Here is a 23,573-nt window from a genome sequence, read left to right as displayed (position 1 = left end):
ATCATTGATGTTAAAGCAAGAAAAGTCGACGAAAGCTACAACCCTTGGTACCATATTTTCCAAAACCAAGTTGTGTATTGTGCGTAGAATAATTTCTCACTAAAAAGGGTTGCAATAAAACATAGGGTCCCCATAGTATATATTAGGGGACCCATTAGGGTCGCAAAGACCCAGGGAAAAATTGCCATTCCAAACATCATAAACTAACCTTGGGCTCAACTTGAAGATTGACGTGGCTATTTAAATATTGAAACAAAACCAAGGGCAATGTGATAGGAGTGTGGGACGCAGAAAGGAACATGTCCAACAGGTTACCAGCTGACTCACCAAGGGCAGTTCGGTCATTTGACATCCGAAAACAAAGAGAGAGAAAGAGATAAGCTCTCTCAACAGCACTCGAGAGAGAGAGAGAGAGAGAGAGAGAGCAGAAGAAATCAGAATGGTGACAGAACAAGAGATATCGCAAGCCTTACAAGCCCTAATCCACGACACCACTTCCAACCCGAACACCACCACCCCGACCTTCACCACGCTAAACGACGTCGTCCAGCAGCTAGAGTCCAGGCTAGGGCTTGACCTCTCCCACAAGACCGACTTCATTCGCACCCAGATCCACTATTTCTTCCGATCCCACCCACCAACTCCTCAGCCCCAACCCCAACCCCAGCACCAACAACAACAACAACAACAACAACACCAACACCAACTACCTCAGCCGCAGCACCCAAAAGACCATTTTGCCCTCAACCAGCCCCCTAATTACCACCACCCCACTCCCTCCGCCTTCCAGACCTTCTCGTCCCAGCCCCCGCCTCCACTTCTCAAGCCCGAACCCGGCTCCGCCGCTCCTGTATCGGTTTCTGGCTCTAACACGCCCAAGGACAGGTCTATTTTTTTTCTTTCTTCTTTGGGTAATTTCTGTTTGGTTGCCTAGAAAATTGGGGGAAGGGAAAGTGGTATAATATGATAGGCTTTGCATGTTATCTTGAGTTTGGTTATTTTTGCAAAGTTTCAGCTTACCGTGGAATTGGTGTTCGCCTTGCCAATTTGTGTTTTCGAGGCAATTAGGGTTTAGGCAAATTGGAAAATTGTCCAGTCACATTTCGTTTGTTGTATTAAGAAAGGTCCTCCTAAGTTCATTTCCTTCATTTTCCTGCCATCTAGTAGAGTTTCGAGAAAATTTGAGCAACAAAAAGAAAATCGATAATTTCATTTTTAACGGTTGTAGAAGTCTAAAGCTTTATGTTTCGGGGCATGGGAAGTCGATAAACCAAATTCCAGTGCTCTTTCTCTCTCCATTAACATTGGTAGGTAGGTTTTAGGGAAATTTCGAAACGTAGCCAGATTTTGGACATGTTAAAAGATATTTAAGCCAGTTTTTAATATTAGATTTTTAGAATTTTAACCACTCTTAAGGGTTTGGAGCACTGCTCGAGGGATCTCGAGAGGGATCGTGCAGTGTTCAAGTGGGCCTTGAGTGATAAATTCCCTAGGTTTCAGTTTAAATTGCCGTTTTCAATTGCATTGATTTTGGCAGGGTACGGCTGTAGATTTTTTAGCGCAAGCAATTCGTTGGTCTCTTATTTTTACGCATTTGGTCTTTTATATGTTGTATGTAAGGTGTATTTGTTTTTGGAGGATATTTGGTCTCTCATATATCAAGTTGTATTCAGTTAAGTCTTGGGTTGCAAGCAAATAACATGGAAAGATGCTTACACGGCGCAGATGTTGTAGTACTTTGGTGCATTGTAGTAGTTTGATGCTTGGGCTAATGTTTCTGTGCATTTTATCATACTTTTGCAGCGCTAAACCTAAAGCTAAGAGAAAAGGTGGCCCAGGGGGTTTAAACAAACTTTGTGGTGTTTCACCTGAACTTCAGGCCATTGTTGGCCACCCAACTCTCCCAAGGACTGAGGTTTGCTCATCCACTAATGTTATTTGTTAAAGTTAGTTTATTGAATGTGAAGGACTTAGGTTTTTGTTTTTCTTTTACTGTTGAGTTCAGATTGTGAAGCAACTGTGGGCTTACATAAGGAAAAACAATCTCCAAGATCCTGGTAACAAGAGGAAAATTATTTGCAATGAGGAGCTCCGACTGGTTTTTGAGACAGACTGTACTGACATGTTTAAGATGAACAAGTTGCTTGCTAAACATATTATTGCACTTGAACCATCAAGTATGTATTTGGTGTAACAGTTCCCCCTATCTGTGTGTGGGGGACCAGTACTTTTCTGTGTGTTTTGTGATATGGGTGTCAAATTTGATACTTTCCTAAGGATTTGATGTTTTGGTGCTCTCAGAACAGTCAGTTCCCAAGAAGCCCAAGGTGCCCAAGGTTGCTGTGGAGTCTGGAACAAAAAGTACTGAGCCGGGTCCTTCTCTAATAATATCTGAAGCACTTGCAAATTTTTTTGGTGTTGGTGTAAGGGAGATGCTCCAATCAGAGGTTTTAATGCGTATCTGGGAATACATAAAGGTGAACCATCTGGAGGTAAGTCGACCCACAGTCCCTATTTTCAAAATAAATAAATAGCTATATGAATAATTAAAAATCACTGAGGTAGGTAACTGGTGCATAAGTTACAAATTTATTTGGATGCAGTGGCTGTTTGAAGTTTTCTAGCACAAATGGAAATCGGGATATTTTTATGGAGTCTTTATATTTTTATAGTTTACATGGGTTATGCTTCAGCTGGGTTTGTCTTTATCTATTTACTTATTTTATTTGCTTGAGGTGTTATTAAATACAATTGAGCTTGAATTTGGTGCAGTGGCTGTTCGAATTACTTGAAGTTTTTCTAGCACAAGGAAATTGAAAACTGTTTTGTAGAGTTTTTAAACTGTTTACTTTACATTATTCTCACTCCAATTGCCTTTATCTTATGCAAGCTTTATGTTTGTGTTGTGAAAGTATGGTGGATGGTAATCAAAATGATGGCTGGGTTTCTCAAGTCTTTTACTTAATAGTCTATCAATAGATTATTTAAGATGTTGTAGAACTTAGTTTCAGCATTTAAAGAGAGAACAATTCGTACCTACACTTAATGGCGTGAAGGTTGTGCAAGAATCTGATTTTTGTCCTGTCTGATTAAGAAATTTATTTGTCAGTCTATCCTCCAGTAATTTATTGGGACCAGAGAAGTTGAGAAATCACTGGAAGTGGCAATTGACTATACTAACCCTTGTTTTTTCTCCTTGTTTAAATACATATCTAGGATCCTCAAAATCAAATGGCTATACAATGTGATGCAAAGCTTCAAGAGATCTTTGGTTGTGAAAGCATCAGTGCATTGGAAATACCAGATATTTTGGAACGTCATCACATATTCAGGAGATGATAATAGGTTTGTAGGTACTTTGGATTTATCTTTTATTTAGTTATTTTAGATACTAGTCCACAAGATTTGACAGAATGCTGGTCATTGGTTGCAGTTGCAGATATATGGCGTGATAACTTGTGCGCAACGTTGGGGGAAATTGGCATTCCTCAATGTCTTGTACTTTGACAACTTGTGTGGCATGTTTTTAGCTCATGTTTGTAAGTAGTAATAGTATGAAAATGTACTAAGGGTTCATGGCAGGTCTTATTTTGCAAATGGCGCCATGGTTTGTCTGACCTTGCTGTTAGGGTAGACTGAGAGCTTTTGGAGTTTCTAACACCTGTAAAATATCTGACAGTAGGAAACAAAGGCAAATGTAAGGAGATCCTAACTTATTTTCAATTATGAATGTATGTATTTATTTAGTCATTGGGATGCAGCTTAGAGTTGCGTATGCAGTGCGCCATTCAGGTTTTGGTTTTGAATTATATATGTGGAGAGCGAGCCTGAAAATGAGGGTGTCATCGAGATCTAGAACTTAGTTTCAGTACAACAATCCTAATGCACTTTTCTTAATCCTTGTATTAATAATGTATTCTCTGAGAAGTTATCTTAATTTGTTCCTGAATTTTATTCATTGCTTACTTTTTTTCTGGGGAAAAGAATAGTATTATTCTCTGCAGAAGAATTTCTCTTTGTCGAGTGTAAATGTATAGAAATTCCCGTGACTGACTTTTTATTTTATTGGTTAAAACCCCGTGACTGACTTTCAATACTAGAAGAATTGGCATCTGCATCCCGTGACTTGGTTCCTTCCTCCTAACCACTTCATTCACATGACAAATATTGCCAGAAAATTATAAACAAATCCCATTTCTCTCCTATAAATTAACGTCTTTGATCAGTTAATAAAACAAACAAAATGGGTAGTACTTGTGAAGTGCGGTCCTTGCAATGGGTAATGGCGATTTTCTTGATAGCACTTGTGGGTGGAGCCAGGGCAGTCTCCATATGTAACATTGACTCCGCCAAGCTGAATGAATGTCGCCCGGCAGTGACTGGAAACTCACCAAAACCACCAACCAAGAAATGCTGTGACGTTGTCCACCAAGCCAACTTGCCCTGCCTCTGCAACTACAAGTCTGCCTTCCCTGCGTTTGGGATCAACCCTGCGCTAGCTATGGCGTTGCCTAAGAAATGTGGCATGAACACACCACGAGAATGCCATGGTAAGATACCAAAGCTTTGCATAGTTACTACTAATATGCCTCTGATTGTATGGTGTGTTTCTAACCATTGTTCTCTTTGGTTCATTGCAGTGGTTTGAAGCACTTGAGGCTGCGACAGGTTCAACAACTATGTGATTTTAGTATTTCCTAGTCCTTCCTAGATTTGAAATATTTATAATGTTTTCCATGTATATTTGGAAAACATCTATTTGTTACCTTTACCTGTGTTGTTAAATCCGTCTCTGTAATTGCCAAATGCATTGGTTTGTACCAGTATTTTCTTTTTGTTGGAACCCCAACAATAATATTAGGCAATGCGAAAACGTCATTGCTGCTTGCTTTGCAGTTCAAGTCGAATACTTTTTCTGTACTTGGAAGTTGCTTTTAGTTCTGCTTCAGTCGAAGCTGCACCTTCAATAAATAACATCCATCTGGTAGCAAGTAACATTTAGTTGGTCTTTCTAATAAATACCAAACCCAGATTAGTTTTGGTTCAACCACTAATCGGGATAGTCAACAGTTGGTATCACATTTCTTAGCATAATATACACACAATTTTACTTTTCCAAGCAGTTAATCTGCAGCTTCAATGAGTCATATATTGTACCCCATAGGCAAAAGTAACGCTAGCAGCTGGATAATGTCGAACAGGGAAAAGTGTTAGCTGGATAATGTCGAACAGGGAAAAGTTAACACTTACGGCGTCCTAGAAAATTAAACATCTTCATGCACAAAAAGTTCACCTACCCGCTTCGACTAGCACTGGGATTTGTGTTTCGTTTGGGTACTTTGGATGCATTGCTATGATGGACTGACGCTGTGAAGTCATTCACTCAAGCAGCAGACTGATTGGCAAGTGGCCCTCCAAATATTGGTCTCATGTAGGCATCATCAAACCTCCTCCAGTAAAAATGTATGGTGTATACAGGTCTCTCCATCAACGTGGACAAATTATCCTTTGCACGACTGATATTGGTCTCAGCAGATTCATCAAAGGAGAGCAAAGGCAGGTTCATGTCCTCTGATATGTCCTTTGATTCTTTATGGTTAAGGGTGCTAGTTGCAGCGTGGGGAAGCAGATAATTTATAAGCGGCTTTGTCAGAAAGCCAAACACCTAATATCAAAATGATCCCATTATAAACTTTTTGAGGTACAGAATTAATGCTTGCTGACATTATTCTCAATAAGGGGGTAAAACCAGTGTGTACGGAATGATAATGGTTATAATTTCCAAATTTTCTGTACTATATAAACTGTAAACGAAATCACAAGAAGAAACATGATTTACATACCAGTGTACTGAAGAGGACAACGATTATGGTGTTAGTAATCATCGTAGCATTGACTGGATCCCATGTGACACCAGAATGTGTGAACTTCATGAGTCAACAAAAGCATTCCGAGCCATCAGAAAATCAGTATGGTTATTTTCATTAGAGTAACTCAACAACTTGTAATAAAAAAAGAGTATACACACCTGTTTAAAAGCCAAAGCAATAGAGACAGCTCCTCTGATTAGTCCAGCCCACCATATGATTACCTACACAAATATCAATTTCAAGCTCTTCTCTAAGGGGATGCATAAAAAGATTATCAGATTGGGTATGCTTATACTAACCTGGTGTTTGAATGAAAGTGAAGATGATCCCGTAGCTCGTCTATTCATGTAATTGGAGATTGCTAAGAGAGGGAATACAAATGCAGCACGTCCGAGCAATATTAATACGAGTATTGTACTATAGATGCCCAGTGAATCCCCAACGCTGCAAGAGTAAAAAGTTCAAGAAAAATTCTATAAATTGGCTTCACTTGATACATATATTCTTGAAAAGAGCCTATTAAGTGCACCATCAATTCAATCAAACTCTGTGTTTTTTCCCTTTATTCTTCAATTGTGAATCAACAAGGTACTCCTAGTTTTAGTGCAGAATAATGTGCCTTTACACTAGAAGGTACTCTAGTTTTAATCAGACGCTGAATAATGTGACTTGCTTGAATCAACCAGCCACCTGCTAGTTCTGTGTCTGACTACAAGCAAGTCAGATATATATAGTGAAAAGTGTTTCAGTTCAGATATATAATATCCGTATGAATGATTTCGCTCTTTATTTTTTCACATCAAAGTATGCAGCCAAAATTTCAAACTACCAGCAAACATTCTCCAGTAAACAATCAAAAGTACCCCAAGTTGGGTTATCAAGGGAAATGGAAAACAACAGTATAGAATTTCACGAGGAAGAGTACCTTAATGTAGTTATCTTCCACTTCTCAATGTCAAGAGCATCCATTCCCACATAAAGAAATATGAATGTTTCTGCGATGAATGACATCATTGCAAATACATTCCTAAAAATGAGAAGGTGAGAGCAGTCAGATGAAATAGCTGGGACTTTATGGGGACTTTAATCTATCCATACATGCCTGGTTGTGATTCTTGAACTTTCAGTGACATTATGCCATGCATAATGTGACATGAGAATCCCGCAAAAGAAAATGGTGAGAATTCCACTCAGGTCTAACAGCTGCATGTCAATTAAAATTAGAGAGGTTTTCAGCTATATGTTGAAATAACAAGCCAGCTTCCAAGTTCATTTCAGCACAAATTACAAGAACAGTGAATAGAAGAATCTGTGGGATTATACTCAAGTGCGGGCGAGTTATTCAGCTTTGAAAAATAAAACATAAGTTGAATAAACTTTTAATCTTAATTTTAAGTGCACTTAGTTACCTCAGCCACCATGTAAGACAGATAAGCCAGCAGAACCATTAAGGAAATCTCACGAATGCTCGAATGCCTGTAAAATAGTATAAAAGATTTCTTACTACATCTATCGCAATTCACAGATATCTTTTATCAGAGGGATATGTGAATAGGTTACTAACCTTCCAAAGCATAAGGTTTTAAGGGCATATGCTGCCAAAAGTCCAAACTGAAAATAAAACAAGAAACAAACTTTATCACAAATGCTGTAATTTTGAAACCAGCTAAGTGATCATATTATTCTGAATACTGCTTAGCAATATTAGACCCATAATGCGGTAAACTTACTGCAATTCCAAGGGCAGTGCTTGCGAAGAATAGGTATAGAAAATCTCCAACGACATGCAGTCCATTTGCGCCACTAAGCCTAGTAACATCAATCTTTTGAATTGCATTGAACAGGACAACTGATGTTGCATCATTCACCACTCCTTCCCCAAAGACTAGGCTGTATAGTAAAGGAGTTTCATCTTGATGAAGAACCTACATTTGGATAGAATGTCATAGCACATCCAAATATGGGAGCGGCTGGCCCAAATTAAATGAAAGAGAACATCTAAAACATGACAAACCTGCAGTGTACACACTGTATCAGTTGATGAAAAAATTGTTCCTACAGCTGTTTCAAAACAAAATGTTGATGTAAACCGAAATTCATCAACAAAATTATAATATTATAGCATAAAAATTGAAGTTCATATGATACAAATAGCTAATCCTTTCATTGATAAGATTATCAGTTCTCACCGAGATAGTCTCGTGCATTCAGGCCAACAAAGCCCAACTTAGGAAACAGCAACCAGGAGCCTAAACCAAAAAATAACACGCAGAATCATTTTAGATCCTATATAAATCTATAATAGCACAATGCAAAATTAAAAGTTTGAAATCTTTTGAGGAATTGGCTATAAACTACAATAAAATATGCAGTGAACAGATTAAATCTTACCAACTGCTATGATGGAGGTTGAAATGAAAACACCAATCACGCCAAACATTAAGATGGTTAAGAAGTTCCGAAAAAACTGTTTCTTCTTGACCTGAAATCTGACATAGTCAGTAAACAAAGTAAGTGAATTGTCTGTAAAGTTTCTGCATATGAAGCTGACAAGAAAATTAGTACAGGGTTATTATAAGCCATAAGGAAGCTGAATTACCCAGCATTGAATATTATAGGTGGCAAGAGATATATAAAGAACAACTCTTCATTAAATCTCAGAATGTGGGAACTTTTGCCCTTGCTCACAAGCAAGATTATTGTTCCAGCTATGCATCCCTGTTTCAGAAAAAAAGTAAAAAACTTTAGACACTGGAAATGATCAGACACAGAACATATATATAGCAATATCCCAAAAGTTTGCAAATTCAACAGTGCCCAACATAATTTTCAGCATTAAAAAGGCAGAAAAAGCTCACATAATTTTTCATTTTCGATATGGTTCTCTGTTTTCTATAGTGATATAAAATCTAACAAAAACCAAACACAGCAGAAAGTTTAGGGCCCTAGGGGAGTTGACCATGAGCTCCTGGGGACAGAGGGTGAAGCAGAGAGTTGACCATGTTACCATATATACATGCTTTCACAATAACCGCATAAAAACTCAATCTTCTAGGAGAGTAGGTGAAGAAAAAGGGTACTTATTAAACTTGATTTATATGGAGCTCATAGTTAATTAGTACACAAATTTGACAAATATTATAGAACCGCACATCTTTTGCAAATTAAATTCCCAAGTGTTTGAGCTATCTCACTTTATTATACACACACACACACAATGTACCATGTGGTGTAAACTTAATGAACATCAATGGCTACTAATTAATCTGTTATTTCTTGGCCAAATGAAATAGGGAAAGACAGTGACAATGGAGGTTAAGAGCATTTGATATAACCACTAAAAAAATATAAAATCCACAGCCAACATGGTCTAGTCTGGTGAAAAAGGGTCTTGACTTGCAGGCTAGAGGTCTCGAGTTCGAATGATATCGTAGTTGTGTGTGTGAAATCTTATCCCCTGTAGTTTAGACTATCGCTTGTACTAAAAAAACCCACAAAAAATTTTAAAAAAAAAATTAAAGAAAAAAAAGCATAGAGATGGGAATTGAGGAGGGGGTTAATTAATTCAGTAATTAGTAATTAGTAATTATTACGATGCAAATGGCAGTAATGGATTCGTTGACCCATCGATTTTCTTCAAGCAAATGGCCGACGACCAAACAAAGACAGAGAACCGCCACAAAGACCGAGACTGGTATCACCTGCGCATGCTCGTGAGCCAAGTTCTTTGCAAACTCATACACACCCTCATTCCCCGCCATTTCTGTCCTCTTTCTCAGCTTTCACCACACTAGTAACCAGTGGTACCTCTGCATTCCACCAAACGACACCGTACATATGCAACAAAACAAACAATTGCAGCACCCTATGTTACACAGAGAGAGAGAGAGAGAGAGATCGGGAAAGAGCTTGTTTTGTTTGCTATTGCCTGGTAAACGGAGTGTTGTTGAGTGTTCGCAGTTGGGGTCGACGCGTGGGAGAACATGCATGCAAGTGACATGTGGCGGAAGCCCACATCATCGTTAGGCTAAGCATACGCTAAACTAGACTGTTTTTTTTGTCATTTATTGCATAACCAACTACAATGCTAGATTGATCATAAATTTTTCTCCAGATCGAGGGGCAGGATGAAGAAACTCCCCAAGAGAATTTTTGTGACATGTCATAGCCTCTCTGAGCCATTTTATTAAGTAGGTTGTTACTCATTCTTAATCCTGCATTTTGATTGGAAAACAAATTTGGAAATTTTTTTTTTTTAAAAAAAGCATTTTTAAATTGAAATACACTTTTTTTTTTTTTGAATTCATAAATAAATTTATGGAGACTTTGGAAAAACACAAAGGAGAGAGAAATTTTGTAAAAGAAGCCAAAATTGACAAAATTGCCCTTATTTATTTTTGGATTTCCCAAGAAATCCTTTACATTTGCATGTCTTTGATTTGAAAGTTGAGAGGTTTTTCTGTCTTTTTTTAAAAAACTTTGGCTTTTTCCAAAAGTTAAATTTTTTTTTTTGCTAAAACCTAAATTTACTATAAATTTAAAAAACTTGAAATTTGGAGATTATAAATTTCAACTTTAAATTATATTTGAATAGTTATCATTTCTAAATTTCAAAGAGAGTGACAATTTTAAGCGGAAAAAAAAACCTCATCTACCTATCTGCATACTTAGAAAAGAATCATCCACACATACATCACATGTTTGTGAATTTTTCAGTTTAGTTATATTACTTCCTTACGTTGCTATGGTTTATTTAAAAATAAATAAAAAATTATCAACGGGATCTAGCCCAGTGAAAAAGAGCCTTAACTTGCAAATAAGAGGTCTCAAATTCACATTCCTATGACAGTATTTTTGTTGAGATATCCGCCTACATACCTTTAGTTTAGACTATCACTTATATTTAAAAAAAAATTTATCAAAACTGTGGGCGCCAGGTGGCATATACTAATAACTCTACTAATACTGATATTTCTCTAAGAAGGTGTTTGGTCACACATTTCCAATGTTCGGTAACTAAGACATGTTGCATGTATGATGCATGCACGTAGAAATACTATTTTTATAAAAGTAACATGTCTTTTGGAGAAGAAAAATTAACAAATACAAAAATAAAAGATAAAAGACTAAGACTTGTGGCAGTAGTTGTCAATTCTGCGTGAGCGTTTATTATATATACTACAACTTCATTATATGACTTTTGAGTTTGATTTGATTAGTGACTTTTAGCAAAAGAAAAAAGAACAATTGGATAGTGTAGGTAACACCCATATATATATATATATATATATATATATTGAGATATTGGAGAGAATTAAATCCTACTTTGGTTTTAAAGAATGTTGAGTGTTTGCAGAATATGACAAAAAGATTTGTTAGGATCTAGTGGGAAACTAATGAGCTGGAAATCCTACTGATGCAAAGAATGACTAGTCATACGAAAATAAGATGACTAGTCATAATCTTAAGAAATCTAATGAATGCAATATGATGCACTGCACAAATTACTTTTACCAATATGATTGATCTTCCATAATATAGCAGCTAGATAAGAACACTTAGAGAAACTATTCATAATCTAAACTTGAGCTTGGATAATTACAATGTATGTCCTATTACAATATTATCCAGGAAAGTCAAAAGAAAAACTCAAAATGCATACACTTAACAGATTTTTTGGTTAAAATAATTCAAGCATTGTTTCTGTTGAGCAAGTCTAATTAGATTTATGGCTGATTAGCGTTTATTATATGTTTTGAATATCTTTAAAAGATAATAAAAAATAGCCAAATTTTCATAATCCTATTCAATAAGAATGGGCAATTGAACTGGTGAACCAAGTTGAAAAAAAGAGAATGAAATTGCAAATACATATCATATTCAATTAGGTCTACCAATCAATTGATTGATGACAACATCAAAAGAACTCCGGCTTCAACAAAGTTTTTTACCTCAAACTAACTTCGAATTGACCCTAAAATTAAAACTACAGAATTCAAAGTAAGAAGTAGTTCATGCAAAAACTAAAATTTGACTAAAATAAAATTAGTATTTATGATATAAGCGTGAGTGCTGGCCGGGCCCAAAAGAAAGAGTCTCAATATTAGTTTGGGCTCATAGTCTCGTCTTGTTTGTATTTCCTTGGAAATCTGTTTTGTTTGACATCTTTAGCAGCCATTTCCCGCGTTGTTTGCTGCCATAAGTGAGAAAAAACTAAGCCATGCACCCAAAATGGGCTTCAATTATTTTACTGTTTCCTCTTCCATTTTTATCTTTTTTTTTTAAGGAAATGAGCGATATCATATTAAACTCACACACACAACGAATGCTAGGACTCGAATCCACGACCATTTTTCCCCCCTTTAATTTCCATGAAGAAGAAGAGGGGCCTCCAAACTTTTCTTGCTTTCTCTAATATAAATTAGGTTAAAACTGCCTTCAATTCAATTGCTTACCTTTTCAATTATGGCTTAATTGTCAGAAAAATTGCCCTACTCACTACAAAGACACAGTGAAAAGAAGAAAAATGGTATAATATTATAGCAATGATAGTTACCATTTACCATCCTCCTTTGTTTTTTATCTGGTCGTCGTCAATTACGTAAAGCATGCTTCAACATCCTCATTATAGTACTGAGTAGTAAAGAGAGTTATTATTCAGTCTGCCAAATACTGCAATACATATAAATTTTAGGGTTTATCTTCCCATGTGCCTCTGTGCACAACTGGTAGAAATTATTGAGGGCTAGCTGGTCCACTCATGGCCAAAGGCCAAACACTAAAATTGCTGTTGCTGATGCTGTTTAAGAATCTAAACCCAAAAGAAGACTTGTCAAAAAAATGAGGAATTCGCTTTTGGCATTTGGGGTCTTTTCTTTGCTCAAGAAACAACAAAGAGATTAGGATTTTTTTTGTTTTAAATGAACCACTGCTTTTGGACCACCATCTTTGCCAATAATATGAATGCGTGGGGCAATAACAACAGAATCCACTTCCTAGAGGAAGTTTCAATCGAAGGAGCACCTCATATTTAGCTGGAAAATTTCCATGCGTTTGGATGGAGAAATTAATTTTAGACAAAAGTTAAAACTTTTAAATTGAGATACACTAATTTCTTTGTTTGGATTCATTAACAAAAAATATTTAAAATTATATGTGGAAAGAAACTTGGAATTTGGAGCTCATACATTCCAACTAAATAGTTGTTTAGAGTTAAAATAAATAAATAAATCATGTACCACCTCTTTGCCTCAACCTTATCATGACCAACAAGATCACCACCGCTCCAACCACCATCTCCGCCACCTTCCCATGATCATCATTGTCATCTCTATTACCTTGTTTGGATGCATTAACAAAGAAATTTTGACATTTTATATGGAAAAAACAATTTGGAATTTGGAGCTCATAAATTCCAACTTTAAATGTCATCTTGTTGATGTACAAAAATGAATTCAACTCAAGTGAGATATGGCCTTAAGTGTCCTTCAACCAGTGAGGTTTAACGTGCAAAGGTGTAAATCGTTAAGAGTAATGATACCGGTGTGGTACCGGTCCAAGAACATTCAATGCCTAAGTTTAAGTATGAGATGTAGAAGTAATTTTGCAGAGTAATGGTAAGATAGGAAATCGTCACTAAACCTTAGGGGTGAGTTCCCTATATAAAGGGTCATTAAAGTTGAAGGATAAAATTGGAGTTCAGAGTCCAAATGGGAAAAAAAAATATATATTATAAAGAAAATGACATGTAAAGGGGTTTTCTCACACATACACTGTGATGATTCGAACATGAGATTACTGGTATGTAAGTTAAGGCCCTTTTCCACTCGACTCGACCACATTAACCATCAAACATAATTATCTGCATAAAATAAAAGAACAAAAAATCACAAAAAAATTAGAGTAGGGCGTGATATTATTTTCTAACAAGTCAAACGTACCCAAGTCAAAACTTGAAATGGTATTGGTCTAATGATAAATTCCAGTGATGATGATATCTACGTCTGAAGGAAGGAAGGTTTGCCAATGAAACAAACATTCACAACCTCAGTGTCCCTTTCCTTTGATTAATTCTACTCCTCCTGCTACACTGCTGGCCTCCTCTGTACGCGGCTTCTAGCGTGCTTCCACTAATATCAAATTTTCTTCCAACCACAAACCAAAATTAAATCCATAATTAAACCTAGTTTGGCCCACAATTTTAATTGCAAAAACAAATCTTATAAATCGTTTTGATGAAATCAGAGCCGTTGGATTAATTGTTTATTTCCCTTTCCATGTGCTGCCATATGCATCTTTGTAGATAGTATATTCATCGTAATTAGGGTTTAAATTTCTACTTTATTAAACAAAAAGGCCATTATTTATTTATTTATTTTTTTTTTAAAGAGAGGCTAAAATCTCTGTTCTTGTCGTACTATTTGACTTTGGCTTCTAGTAAAAATTATTATTATTATTATTCTAAGATCGGTTGGGTAAGGTTATAAAATACTAAATTGTGCAATGCAATAGGACCATGAAGAGTTCTTTTTTTTTTTTGGAAGCCAATGGGGAAGGAAGACGTTCGAATTCTGATCTTACTAGTTGTCATCTTGATGGATAATGATTTTACATTTGAATATGTATGAATTGTTGATGTAGAAAGGAATTGTTGGACATTAATGCATTTCACCTTCAGGTGCTTGCTAATAAAGCCTCTTTTATATTATATAAAATTCAGAAATAAATGAATTTTTTTATTTTATACAAGCGATACTGAAAAGAGGGAATTCGAATACATGACATCGGGAGTGTATAATTACCCTTTCTTAGTGAAGTTCCTTTTATTAAAACAAAAACAAAAAAAAAAAAAAAGTAATAAAGCTCGTTAGGGTCCCATGTCCGTTGGAAAGGAAAAGTATTTTACACGATGAAAGGAAAATGAATACGTAGTTAGGGTCCCATCTTTCATACAATTGTTTTGAACTTTTGGATACAAACTTGCAATAAAGCTCGTTGTTTTATTTATAAAGAAAGACTTTGATTTGAGGTGATAAATTGGAAAGGAGGTATCTCTTTTCACTTTCCGTTCAATTTACACCAAAGCATGATCTCTTTATGGCCTTTCATCCCTCCTCCTCACTACCACTTTGTATACTGCGATTGTATTTTATTTTTATGTTTCCGAGATGTTTGCTAAATTGCATGTTGACGATAGCAAAAAATTTGTAGCTCAAGTGATTAAAAACAATCTACTAATGCACCTAAGATTCTATGTTCGAAAGTTACTTTAAGTTTCTAGCCTATTGGGTCTTGCTGTCGACTTGTCGTTGATGTATGACTCTCTAGCTGGGTTATTCATGATATAGCTAGCTAATCTCATGAGAGGCATTGGTAAAAAAATATTTAAAATTAAAAAGGGAAAAGAGAGTTTGTATTTTTGAATAATGTGAACTGATTTTAGGATGGTCTGTCGGCCGCAGAAAACTTATTTTAGGAAGGTTCTGCAATACAAACTCATTTCTTGTCTTGTAACTCATTTGATGTTATGTTTTTTCAGTCCAGCTGTCATTTAATAAGATTTTGTTTAAAATATCCTCAAAGAAAATTACTTATAAAATGAACAAATTATATTAAAACGAGTGAATATAGCCAAACTTAGGTTAGTCAACATACAACTTTCGTTTAAATATGTTAAAGATGTATTAAATCAGCAAGTTAGCTGCCTATCATTCTTAGAGAGGACGAGTTCGGATGAGTCATACAACTTGTGTGTTTTGTGTGTAAAAGTTGTAATGAAAATCTAAAATCTTTGTCACTGATCGTTTTTTTATTAAAGTATTTGGATGAGTTTATATCGTTCTTGTTTTATGTCTCGTAATCGCATCACATTTACTCTCTGAATTTATTAAGAAAATGACAATAATTTTAGATCAAATTACATTTTTGATCATCCAGTGTTTTTCACCTTAGTTCCTGTTATTTTAAATTTCGGTATTTTTAGTCATGTAATTTTTTTTTATAACCCATTTTAATATAAAGAAGCGCAAAGCATAAAGACAACTTCGAAAAGACAAATGGCAATAGCTCTGATCCCAGACTAAATTGACTATATTAAAAAAAATAAAACCAGAAAATAAAAAAAAGGAAGAAAATTCTAAAATAAAGTTGTAATTTGCAAAATCTATCTCCACCCACCCCAAGTTGCGTTGCTCTGACTTGCAAACGGGCTCCGTGGTGCGTCCCCACCTTGAACGTGACCAAGTTGCGCGTTCCGTTCCGCTGACCTCATGGTTTGTCACCGAATGATTGGGCGCCACGTGGACTTTGCCAGATTGGTGATGCCCATGTTGTGGGCCCCCCGATTCTAGCTGTCTCCAATCAGCGGATGATCAAATTGGTGCGCCCACCGAACTGGCTTGGGCTGCTGGCTCGAGCCGCGACGCAGCTCTGTTGACCAGTTCATTGACTCACCTTCGTCGTGCAAGATACGGTGTTTGTTACACGGTTCTGTGGAAATGGTTTTGATCTGTTGCGGGAGGTGTCATTTTATTGTAACAGGGGCTCATGACGAAACATGGAGGCCCTCCCACTCTGGATCCTTTTCTCTCCTCTAAACTGAAACAGCTCCACTCAAAATGAGGCCACGTTCCGACGAAGACCGCTGCGGCGTATTGCGCTCCCGGCTCACCGAAGCCGGCTCAGCTCGCTCACTGAAACAACGTGGAAGCGCGTATTAATTAGCTCACACTTAGACCAGGTTCTTCATTTGATGTAAACATTTCGTTTAATTAAATTAAACCAATACAACAAACCAAACATTAATTTAATTTAATTTATTAATTACAAAAAAATAAATTAAGAATAAAAATTATATAAGTAAAGGCCCTGAAAAGCCAGCCTGAAAAGGTTCTGTAGAGCTCATTAAGCTCTCTCTCTCTCTCTCTCTCTCTCTCTCTCTCTGCTCTCTACTCTCTCTTTCTCTGAGCTGAGCAAATCTCACACATTTTCCAAGAAGAGCTGAACGACACCGTTTGGAGATCGCCGGAAGTTGTTGAGCTCTGTAACAGGCCCGCGACGCCTCTCCGGCTATGTTTAACTCACGCGCTCTGGTTGTGCTAGCTCTTCTTCTCCACTCAGTAGTTGCTCTGGTCTCTGCTAAGGGATCTAACTCCACTAGTCAATGGCAAACACTTAGCGGTAAGCATCCATAATCTTCTGCTCTCAGGTTTCTCTCTCTGTGAGTGTGGCTCTATTGCTTTCGTGTATTTTGCTTGTATTTTTTATTTTCTCCTCGGTTTTAATTTTGCTTTTGGTTGCTGGGAAAATGGAGGAAATTCTGAAACGGAAATTTGAGTTTTGTTTATTATTTCGGATGTTGTTGACGGTTTTGTTCCGTTGGTTCTCAAATTATGAAAGTGAGGGAAAAAATAGAAAGTAGTTGTTCGGTATCTATATGTAATGAGTGTGCATGTTTAAAGCAATTCACTACCAGTGTTTGAAATTAAGTCTACTGCTTCTTGCATATCGGGAATAAAAGTTTGCAAATTCATTATTCAAAGGAGAGGAAACTTTGAGAGCTTTGCTTTTTTTTTTTTTTTCCGGGGGTAAAGCTTTCTCCCCTTGGTTTTGATTTTGGCAGCGGAAAGAAAGGCTTCTTGGTTTTATAAACAGAGAGGCTGAAGATGACACTGATAAAATTGGGCTTTCGTAACTATCTTGGTTTTCAGGAATTGTGAAACATGGATTTTAAACTGCAGTCCCTTTTAATTGTAAACATCCTGAAGAGACAATATTTTAAAAGTTGTCATAATTTCCAGTGGTCGGAGATGGAAAGCATTGCTGGAATTTATTACTGCTCCCAATTGGGACTTTACATTGTAGTACAATTTTTGCATCATCAAGCGTATGTAGGATTCAGACCGAAAAAGAAGAAGAACAACAAACATATGTGCGATTTTTCCCTCCACCTTATGTTCCAGTGAGCTAACTGGATTGATCTGGTTTGCAGGAGATGCTCCTTTGGTCATAGCGCGTGGTGGCTTTTCAGGGCTCTTTCCTGGTTTTAGTACAGCTGCGTTCAATTTGGCATTGGTCACGAGTGTACCTGATGTGGTCTTATGGTGTGACGTTCAGTTAACAAGGGATGGAGCTGGAATTTGCTTTCCAGATCTCTTGCTGAATAATAATTCTGATATCGAGCGTTGTCTTCCCAAAAAAGGATAAGACTTACCTAGTTAATGGGGTTAGTACCCGAGGATGGTTTACTATGGATTATACTTTCAATGACCTAGCAAGTGTCTTTGGTGAGTGAAAATTGTCTGAATCTGTTTCCCTTATATTGTTAATGGTCATCTTAAAACTCCTGTGCATGTGCAATTTATATGCTTTTTTCATGCTGTTTTTAAGGAAATGGATTTTTCCACTTATGTGTATGAGTCCATCATGTTACAAATGATTGAGAGGCCTTTACCAAGTCCCACACGTGAATTTAACTTTTTTCCTGTCTTCTTGAGAGCAAATGGGCCACTCCAAACCCTTGCAAAAATTAGCTGACCATGTTCCTCTATCATATTTTTATCTTTGTCATTTTGGAACTCTGAATTGTTGGTCTTTAGAACTTTTAAAACATTTAAGTGATGCAATTGATATTTGTGGTAGCTCTTATCTTACAGTTTCCACATCAATCACCGAATATCCACGTGGCATCCATGCTTATTTGTTTCTTAAATCTATTAAGGGATTTTTAGTGGAAGGTCTCTAGTTTTACTTTGGTATTAAGGAGGATCCCATGTCATTTACTGTTCAATTTAATTTCAAGTTGACTTTTCAAACTGAGGTAAAAATTTACTACTAAACCTAACCCTTTGTTAGAAACCTAAAAATCTCAATAAGAATCCAAAATCATTTTAGTATAATCCAAACATGTTATGTCAGATATACATATGATATAGTATTTGTTAGTATGGTGCATAATATAATTATTCTTAAAACAAATGTCATATACATATATAGTATATAGTTTATAATAATATCATATGGAATGTGTATCATATGGAAAAAGTATATGTCATAGCCCTAAAAGAGATGTTTAATGTGCATATGCTCGGGGGCGGTGCCACATCCCTCCTCCTCCACTACTATCTATTGTGGCAATAGAAATGTATATATGCTAACTACATCTTTTTGGTGGCATGCTAATAATTTTTCACTGATTACTTGTTACCCATACAGTTACTCAGGGTGTATATTCTCGAACTAATAAGTTTGATGGCAATTCGTACCCAATTTTGACACTGTCGAAGATGTGGCTATGCTCAAACCACCAGGCTTATGGTTGAATGTTCAGGTATATGATACACTACAGCTCTCTCCTGTCTTTAAAATTGTGGACTTTTGTTTTAACCTTTTCATTTAGATTTGTAATCTGCTTGAAGCAACTTATTTTCTCTAATGCTTTTGCAGCATGATATATTCTTCTCACAACACAACTTGAGTATGAGAAACTATGTGCTTTCTGTATCTAGAAAAGTGGTTGTCAATTATATCTCATCACCAGAGGTGGTCTTCCTGAACAGTATTAAAGCACGTGTTAGTCCAAGTACAACAAAGCTGGTCTTTCAGTTTCTGGGACAAGATGACACTGAGCCTTCAACCAAGCAAACTTATGGTTCTCTTTTAAAGAATCTCACATATATCAAGACATTTGCCTCAGGAATTCTAATTCCTAAAATTTACATATGGCCGGTCACCAAAGATCTTTATTTAGAACCTCACACTTCAATTGTTTTGGATGCTCATAAAGCAGGGCTAACCGTGTTTGCATCAGATTTTGTAAATGACGTACCATTAGCCTACAATTACAGTTATGATCCAGTTTCTGAGTACCTGAATTTTGTTGACAATGGATGATTTCAGTGTTGATGGTGTGCTGTCTGACTTCCCAATCACTCCATCAGAGGCCATAGGTAACTTATTTTCTTCCTATTCATAAGAATTGTGCTAAGCTACATGTTATTATGTGCAAATTTTCAAGTACTGGATTATTATTTACTTATCTTTTACCAAGTACCCTTTGAAAGAAAATTATATTTATCTAATGCAGCATATTATGAACAATTTTTTTCTACAATGATTCTGTTTCTAACTTATGTAAGGTAGTTATAGATGCTTCACAGATGATCACAAGGAATATCTTGGAGTCATAGTGCAAGTGCTAAATTTTTTTTGCTCATTCCAATTTAAGCATTAAATTTCTGTTTGATGATGATGTTATCTCTTAACTACTGCAGATTGTTTTGCTCACCTTGGAAAGAATACTTCAGGACAAGGTATGCCATTGTTTTATGGTGTTCCCACTGAGCTGATTTTCATGTGGTCAAACTCTATATTTTATTGATGTGTACAAACATCTGAGCATTATTGCTAATCTATCCTTTCATCTTTCTCATGCTTCAGCCAAGCCTTTGGTTATCTCGAAATATGGTGCAAGTGGAGACTTCCCTAGTTGTACTGACTTGGCATACTTGAAAGCAATTGCAGATGGTGTAGATGTACTTGATTGTCCCGTCCAAATTTCCAAGGATGGCATACCATTTTGCTCGAGCAATATAAATCTTATAGATAGCACAACAGTTGCTCAATCAAGTTTTAGCAACCTCACAACAGTTATTCCAGAAATTAAGGCAGGCAGTGGAATATATACGTTTAGCCTAACATGGGAAAACATTAAAAGCCTGACCCGTAAGTTGAAATAGAATTTCATTTGCTTGCTTGTCAGTATGGTACCTTCAACTTTTATTGTTTTATATATTTCTCTGAACTATTCACAAACCATAGAATCTTTTAGGGTATAAGAGAAGTCATACATAAATTCATTTCACACATTATGGTTCTAGACTCGAGGTAAAATGTTTTGCTTTATTTTTTATATCGGAGACTGGGGATAAATAGTCTTCCTTTTTTCTTCTAAACGAGTTACTGGAAAAAAGCCTACCAAGTTTCTAATACAGTTGTATGTCTTGAGTGCTACTCTGTTTTTACTTTACACATAAAGTGGTAAGAATCTTCTAAGTAACTGTGGACTCCAGAGGAAAAACACACATGAAAACTTGGCTTGGCATCCTAAATCTTTATATTCCATGTAGAGAGACCCTTTCAAGAATGTTTGTCCTCACCACTCTTCTAATTTTGCTCTTACATGATTGCCTGTGCAACTGGCATGTTCTATTAATTGTACCTCGGAAGAATTCATAAACAAGAACTCTTTTCTTGAACAATAACTTTACATTCCTGTATTAAATTTTAGTTGTTTCCTGTTTTAACTGCAGCAATTATATCAAATCCCTGGTCAAGCTACACATTGTTCCGGAGTCCAAGGAACAAAAATGCTGGCAAGTACTTGACATTATCTGATTTTTTGACCTTGGCACAGAAATCGAGCTCTCTCTCAGGTGTCCTGATTGGCATAGAGGTCGGTATTTTCTCAAAATTTCACTGCGTGGTCTATGATTTCATGCTTTGATTGTTTGAAGATTCAGTATATCTTTTTCCTAATTGGGACTCCAAATGAACTTTCACTGTGTCTACCATTACTATGTCATTGTCATTCTCCCTTCTTTCTCTTCCTTTGCTTCTTTCCTTACAACTTCAAACATGGGCTTGGGGATCTTATTGAACTAGGGGGATCTGAGAGAACTAACTAATGGTTGCAAATATGGCTGATCCAAGTGGAGTTACATTGTAAATGTCTCATCTACAGTCATTTGATTTGAACAGTGGGCTGGCTTGATGCTCAAAATTCTCTCTCACAATGGTCCAAAGTGACTTTTGTGCATTGCTACCCCTATTCAAAGCTTTCTTATGATGGTGACATTTTATAGTACTGTTTTCTTTCAGCATGCAGCGTATCTTGCAGAGGAGCAGAGATTAAGTGTAACTGATGCAGTCATTGATGCATTGAGCAAAGCTGGTTTTGATTAATCAGACAGCGCCAGATGTCAAGATTCAGTCCACTAATAGTTCTGTTCTAATGAAATTTAAAGAGAAAACCAATTATGAACTTGTTTACAAGATTGAAGAGGATATTGGTGATGCCCTTAGTTCAACTATTGAGGACATCAAGAAGTTTGCTGATTCTGTGGTCATCAACAAGGCCTCTATCTTTCCTGAAACTCAGGCATTCGTCACTAGAGTAACTAATGTTGTACCAGAACTACAAGCAGCTAAGCTTCAGGTTTATGTTGAACTCTTCAGCAATGAGTTTGTATCTCAAGCATGGGACTTCTTCTCAGATCCAACCGTGGAGATCAATTCATTTGCCACGGGGGTAAATATTGATGGTGTTATCACAGACTTCCCAAAAACAGCTGCGAGATACAAAAGTAAGTGTGTACTTCTATACAATCATTTGCTGTTTGAATGATGTTAGATACATTAGCGTTCTGTAGATTATTATTGTTCTTTTGGTTAGATTACCGTGACATATTTTGATGCAATCAACCTTTCAAGTGATCAAATATATGTTAAATTTCGGGAAACGTAATATATGTTGGTGTTAGAAAGTGCTCTTATGCCTCAGATATTCTACCAAGTCAGTTTTATGCTTATTAAAATATAGATAAAGAATTTATTACTAACAGCAATTTTTTATAGCTTGCCCTTTTATATATTTTTTACTGTTTGAGGCATCATTTGGGGTGAAATAAGCTTTCTTAAGGGCTATCCATGTGTGCTGATCAATAGTAACTAATATTTTGGTGCGTGATTGTTGTAGGGAACCGATGTTTGAGTGAAAAAGTGCTACCTAACTACATGAGCCCCATTCAGGGAGCCAGTTTGATACAAGTTGTGACTAGTGATTACTTGCCACCTGCTGAGGCCCCAAATCCACCCCTGACAGCTAGTGATGTAATCGAGCCACCTTTGCCTTCAGTTGAATCAGCCCCAGCCCCTGGCCCAACCGGTAATTCTACAGTAGGAGCTCCACCGCCACCGAACAGGCAGCCTAAGATTGCTGCTGGCTTCTTTCTCTCAAGTCTGGCTATGCTTATTGCCACTTTTTTCTTGCTCTGAAATTGTGGTCTTGTAACTTTCCCATTTCATTGCTCTTGTTTGGAGCTTTTTGCCGAAAGAATATACAGGGCTGATCATTTATTTTTTTATTTTTCATCGTTAATTTTATTACTGAACAGCTGTGTATTCAGGCATTTGATGTTGTAGGTAATGCTCATTCTTCCCCCCCTCGTAAATTAAGGATACAGAGACTCTGAAACCACGTAGAAGTAGATATCATATCATCATCGGAATTTATCTTTTCTTTTTATTTGTTTTTGGTGGGTGTAATTGTACTCGTGAGATATTCTTTGGTCTGTTTGTACTAAGAAATATGGAAAATTGGGATTGTAAAACCTTTTCTTTTTAATTTTGGCATGTTCCAAATGGACCCTAAATTGCTCACAAACCCAATAAAATCTAACTTATCCTAAATACTTTTATTTTACCCTTTAACCGAAAAAAAAAAAGAAAAAAAAAAAAGAAGAAAGAAAGAAAAAGAAATTTTAACAGAAGATTGGAACTGATTGGTATTAGATCCTAATTATCAATGGGGTGTTAGTTGGATTGCCCCGGACTTTTGGTGTGCTTGCAAATAGTCCTAGGGTCCAGCGTGTGTGTGAGAGAGTTCCCCCCTCCCTTTCTAACACTGGGAAAAAAAAAAGTCAGATC

The 23,573-nt window shown here is 36.5% G+C and overlaps 4 protein-coding genes across 4 annotated transcripts; 3 read left to right on the top strand and 1 right to left on the bottom strand.

The window, feature by feature from the left end:
- Positions 1-249: 249 nt before the first annotated feature.
- Positions 250-3,750, top strand: LOC103326595 (uncharacterized). The gene is made up of 6 exons (XM_008228835.2): positions 250-885; positions 1,804-1,915; positions 2,006-2,177; positions 2,302-2,492; positions 3,217-3,345; positions 3,434-3,750. The coding sequence occupies exons 1-5, from the start codon at positions 440-442 to the stop codon at positions 3,337-3,339; spliced, it is 1,044 nt and encodes a 347-aa protein (XP_008227057.2). The 5' UTR covers positions 250-439; the 3' UTR covers positions 3,340-3,345; positions 3,434-3,750.
- A 421-nt stretch (positions 3,751-4,171) lies between these two features.
- Positions 4,172-4,901, top strand: LOC148918983 (putative lipid-transfer protein DIR1). The gene is made up of 2 exons (XM_089048213.1): positions 4,172-4,550; positions 4,641-4,901. Exons 1-2 carry the CDS (start codon positions 4,244-4,246, stop codon positions 4,646-4,648), a joined length of 315 nt encoding a protein of 104 aa, XP_088904339.1. The 5' UTR covers positions 4,172-4,243; the 3' UTR covers positions 4,649-4,901.
- Positions 4,902-5,249: 348 nt separating this feature from the next.
- NHX3 (Na+/H+ (sodium hydrogen) exchanger 3) lies at positions 5,250-9,867 on the bottom strand. Its single transcript, XM_008228837.3, has 14 exons — positions 9,464-9,867; positions 8,470-8,588; positions 8,262-8,359; positions 8,060-8,119; positions 7,885-7,931; positions 7,601-7,795; positions 7,435-7,481; positions 7,280-7,346; positions 6,973-7,073; positions 6,796-6,897; positions 6,170-6,314; positions 6,029-6,091; positions 5,844-5,927; positions 5,250-5,665 (listed from the first exon to the last, which is right to left on the bottom strand). Exons 1-14 carry the CDS (start codon positions 9,629-9,631, stop codon positions 5,384-5,386), a joined length of 1,578 nt encoding a protein of 525 aa, XP_008227059.2. The 5' UTR covers positions 9,632-9,867; the 3' UTR covers positions 5,250-5,383.
- Positions 9,868-16,793: 6,926 nt separating this feature from the next.
- Positions 16,794-23,257, top strand: LOC103326598 (glycerophosphodiester phosphodiesterase GDPDL3). The gene is given in 13 exon segments (XM_008228838.3): positions 16,794-17,048; positions 17,860-18,050; positions 18,052-18,154; positions 19,083-19,141; positions 19,144-19,197; positions 19,314-19,757; positions 19,759-19,816; positions 20,141-20,179; positions 20,307-20,591; positions 21,179-21,321; positions 21,747-21,827; positions 21,829-22,231; positions 22,624-23,257. Coding segments are annotated over 13 exon segments (2,268 nt in total). The 5' UTR covers positions 16,794-16,939; the 3' UTR covers positions 22,923-23,257.
- Positions 23,258-23,573: the final 316 nt, after the last annotated feature.

This window comes from Prunus mume, linkage group LG3, assembly GCF_029339155.1.
Source record: "Prunus mume cultivar Tortuosa linkage group LG3, ASM2933915v1, whole genome shotgun sequence".
NCBI classification, from domain to species: domain Eukaryota; kingdom Viridiplantae; phylum Streptophyta; class Magnoliopsida; order Rosales; family Rosaceae; genus Prunus; species Prunus mume.
Note: the sequence above shows the minus strand (reverse complement) of the source record. Positions and strands in the feature narration are given on the sequence as shown.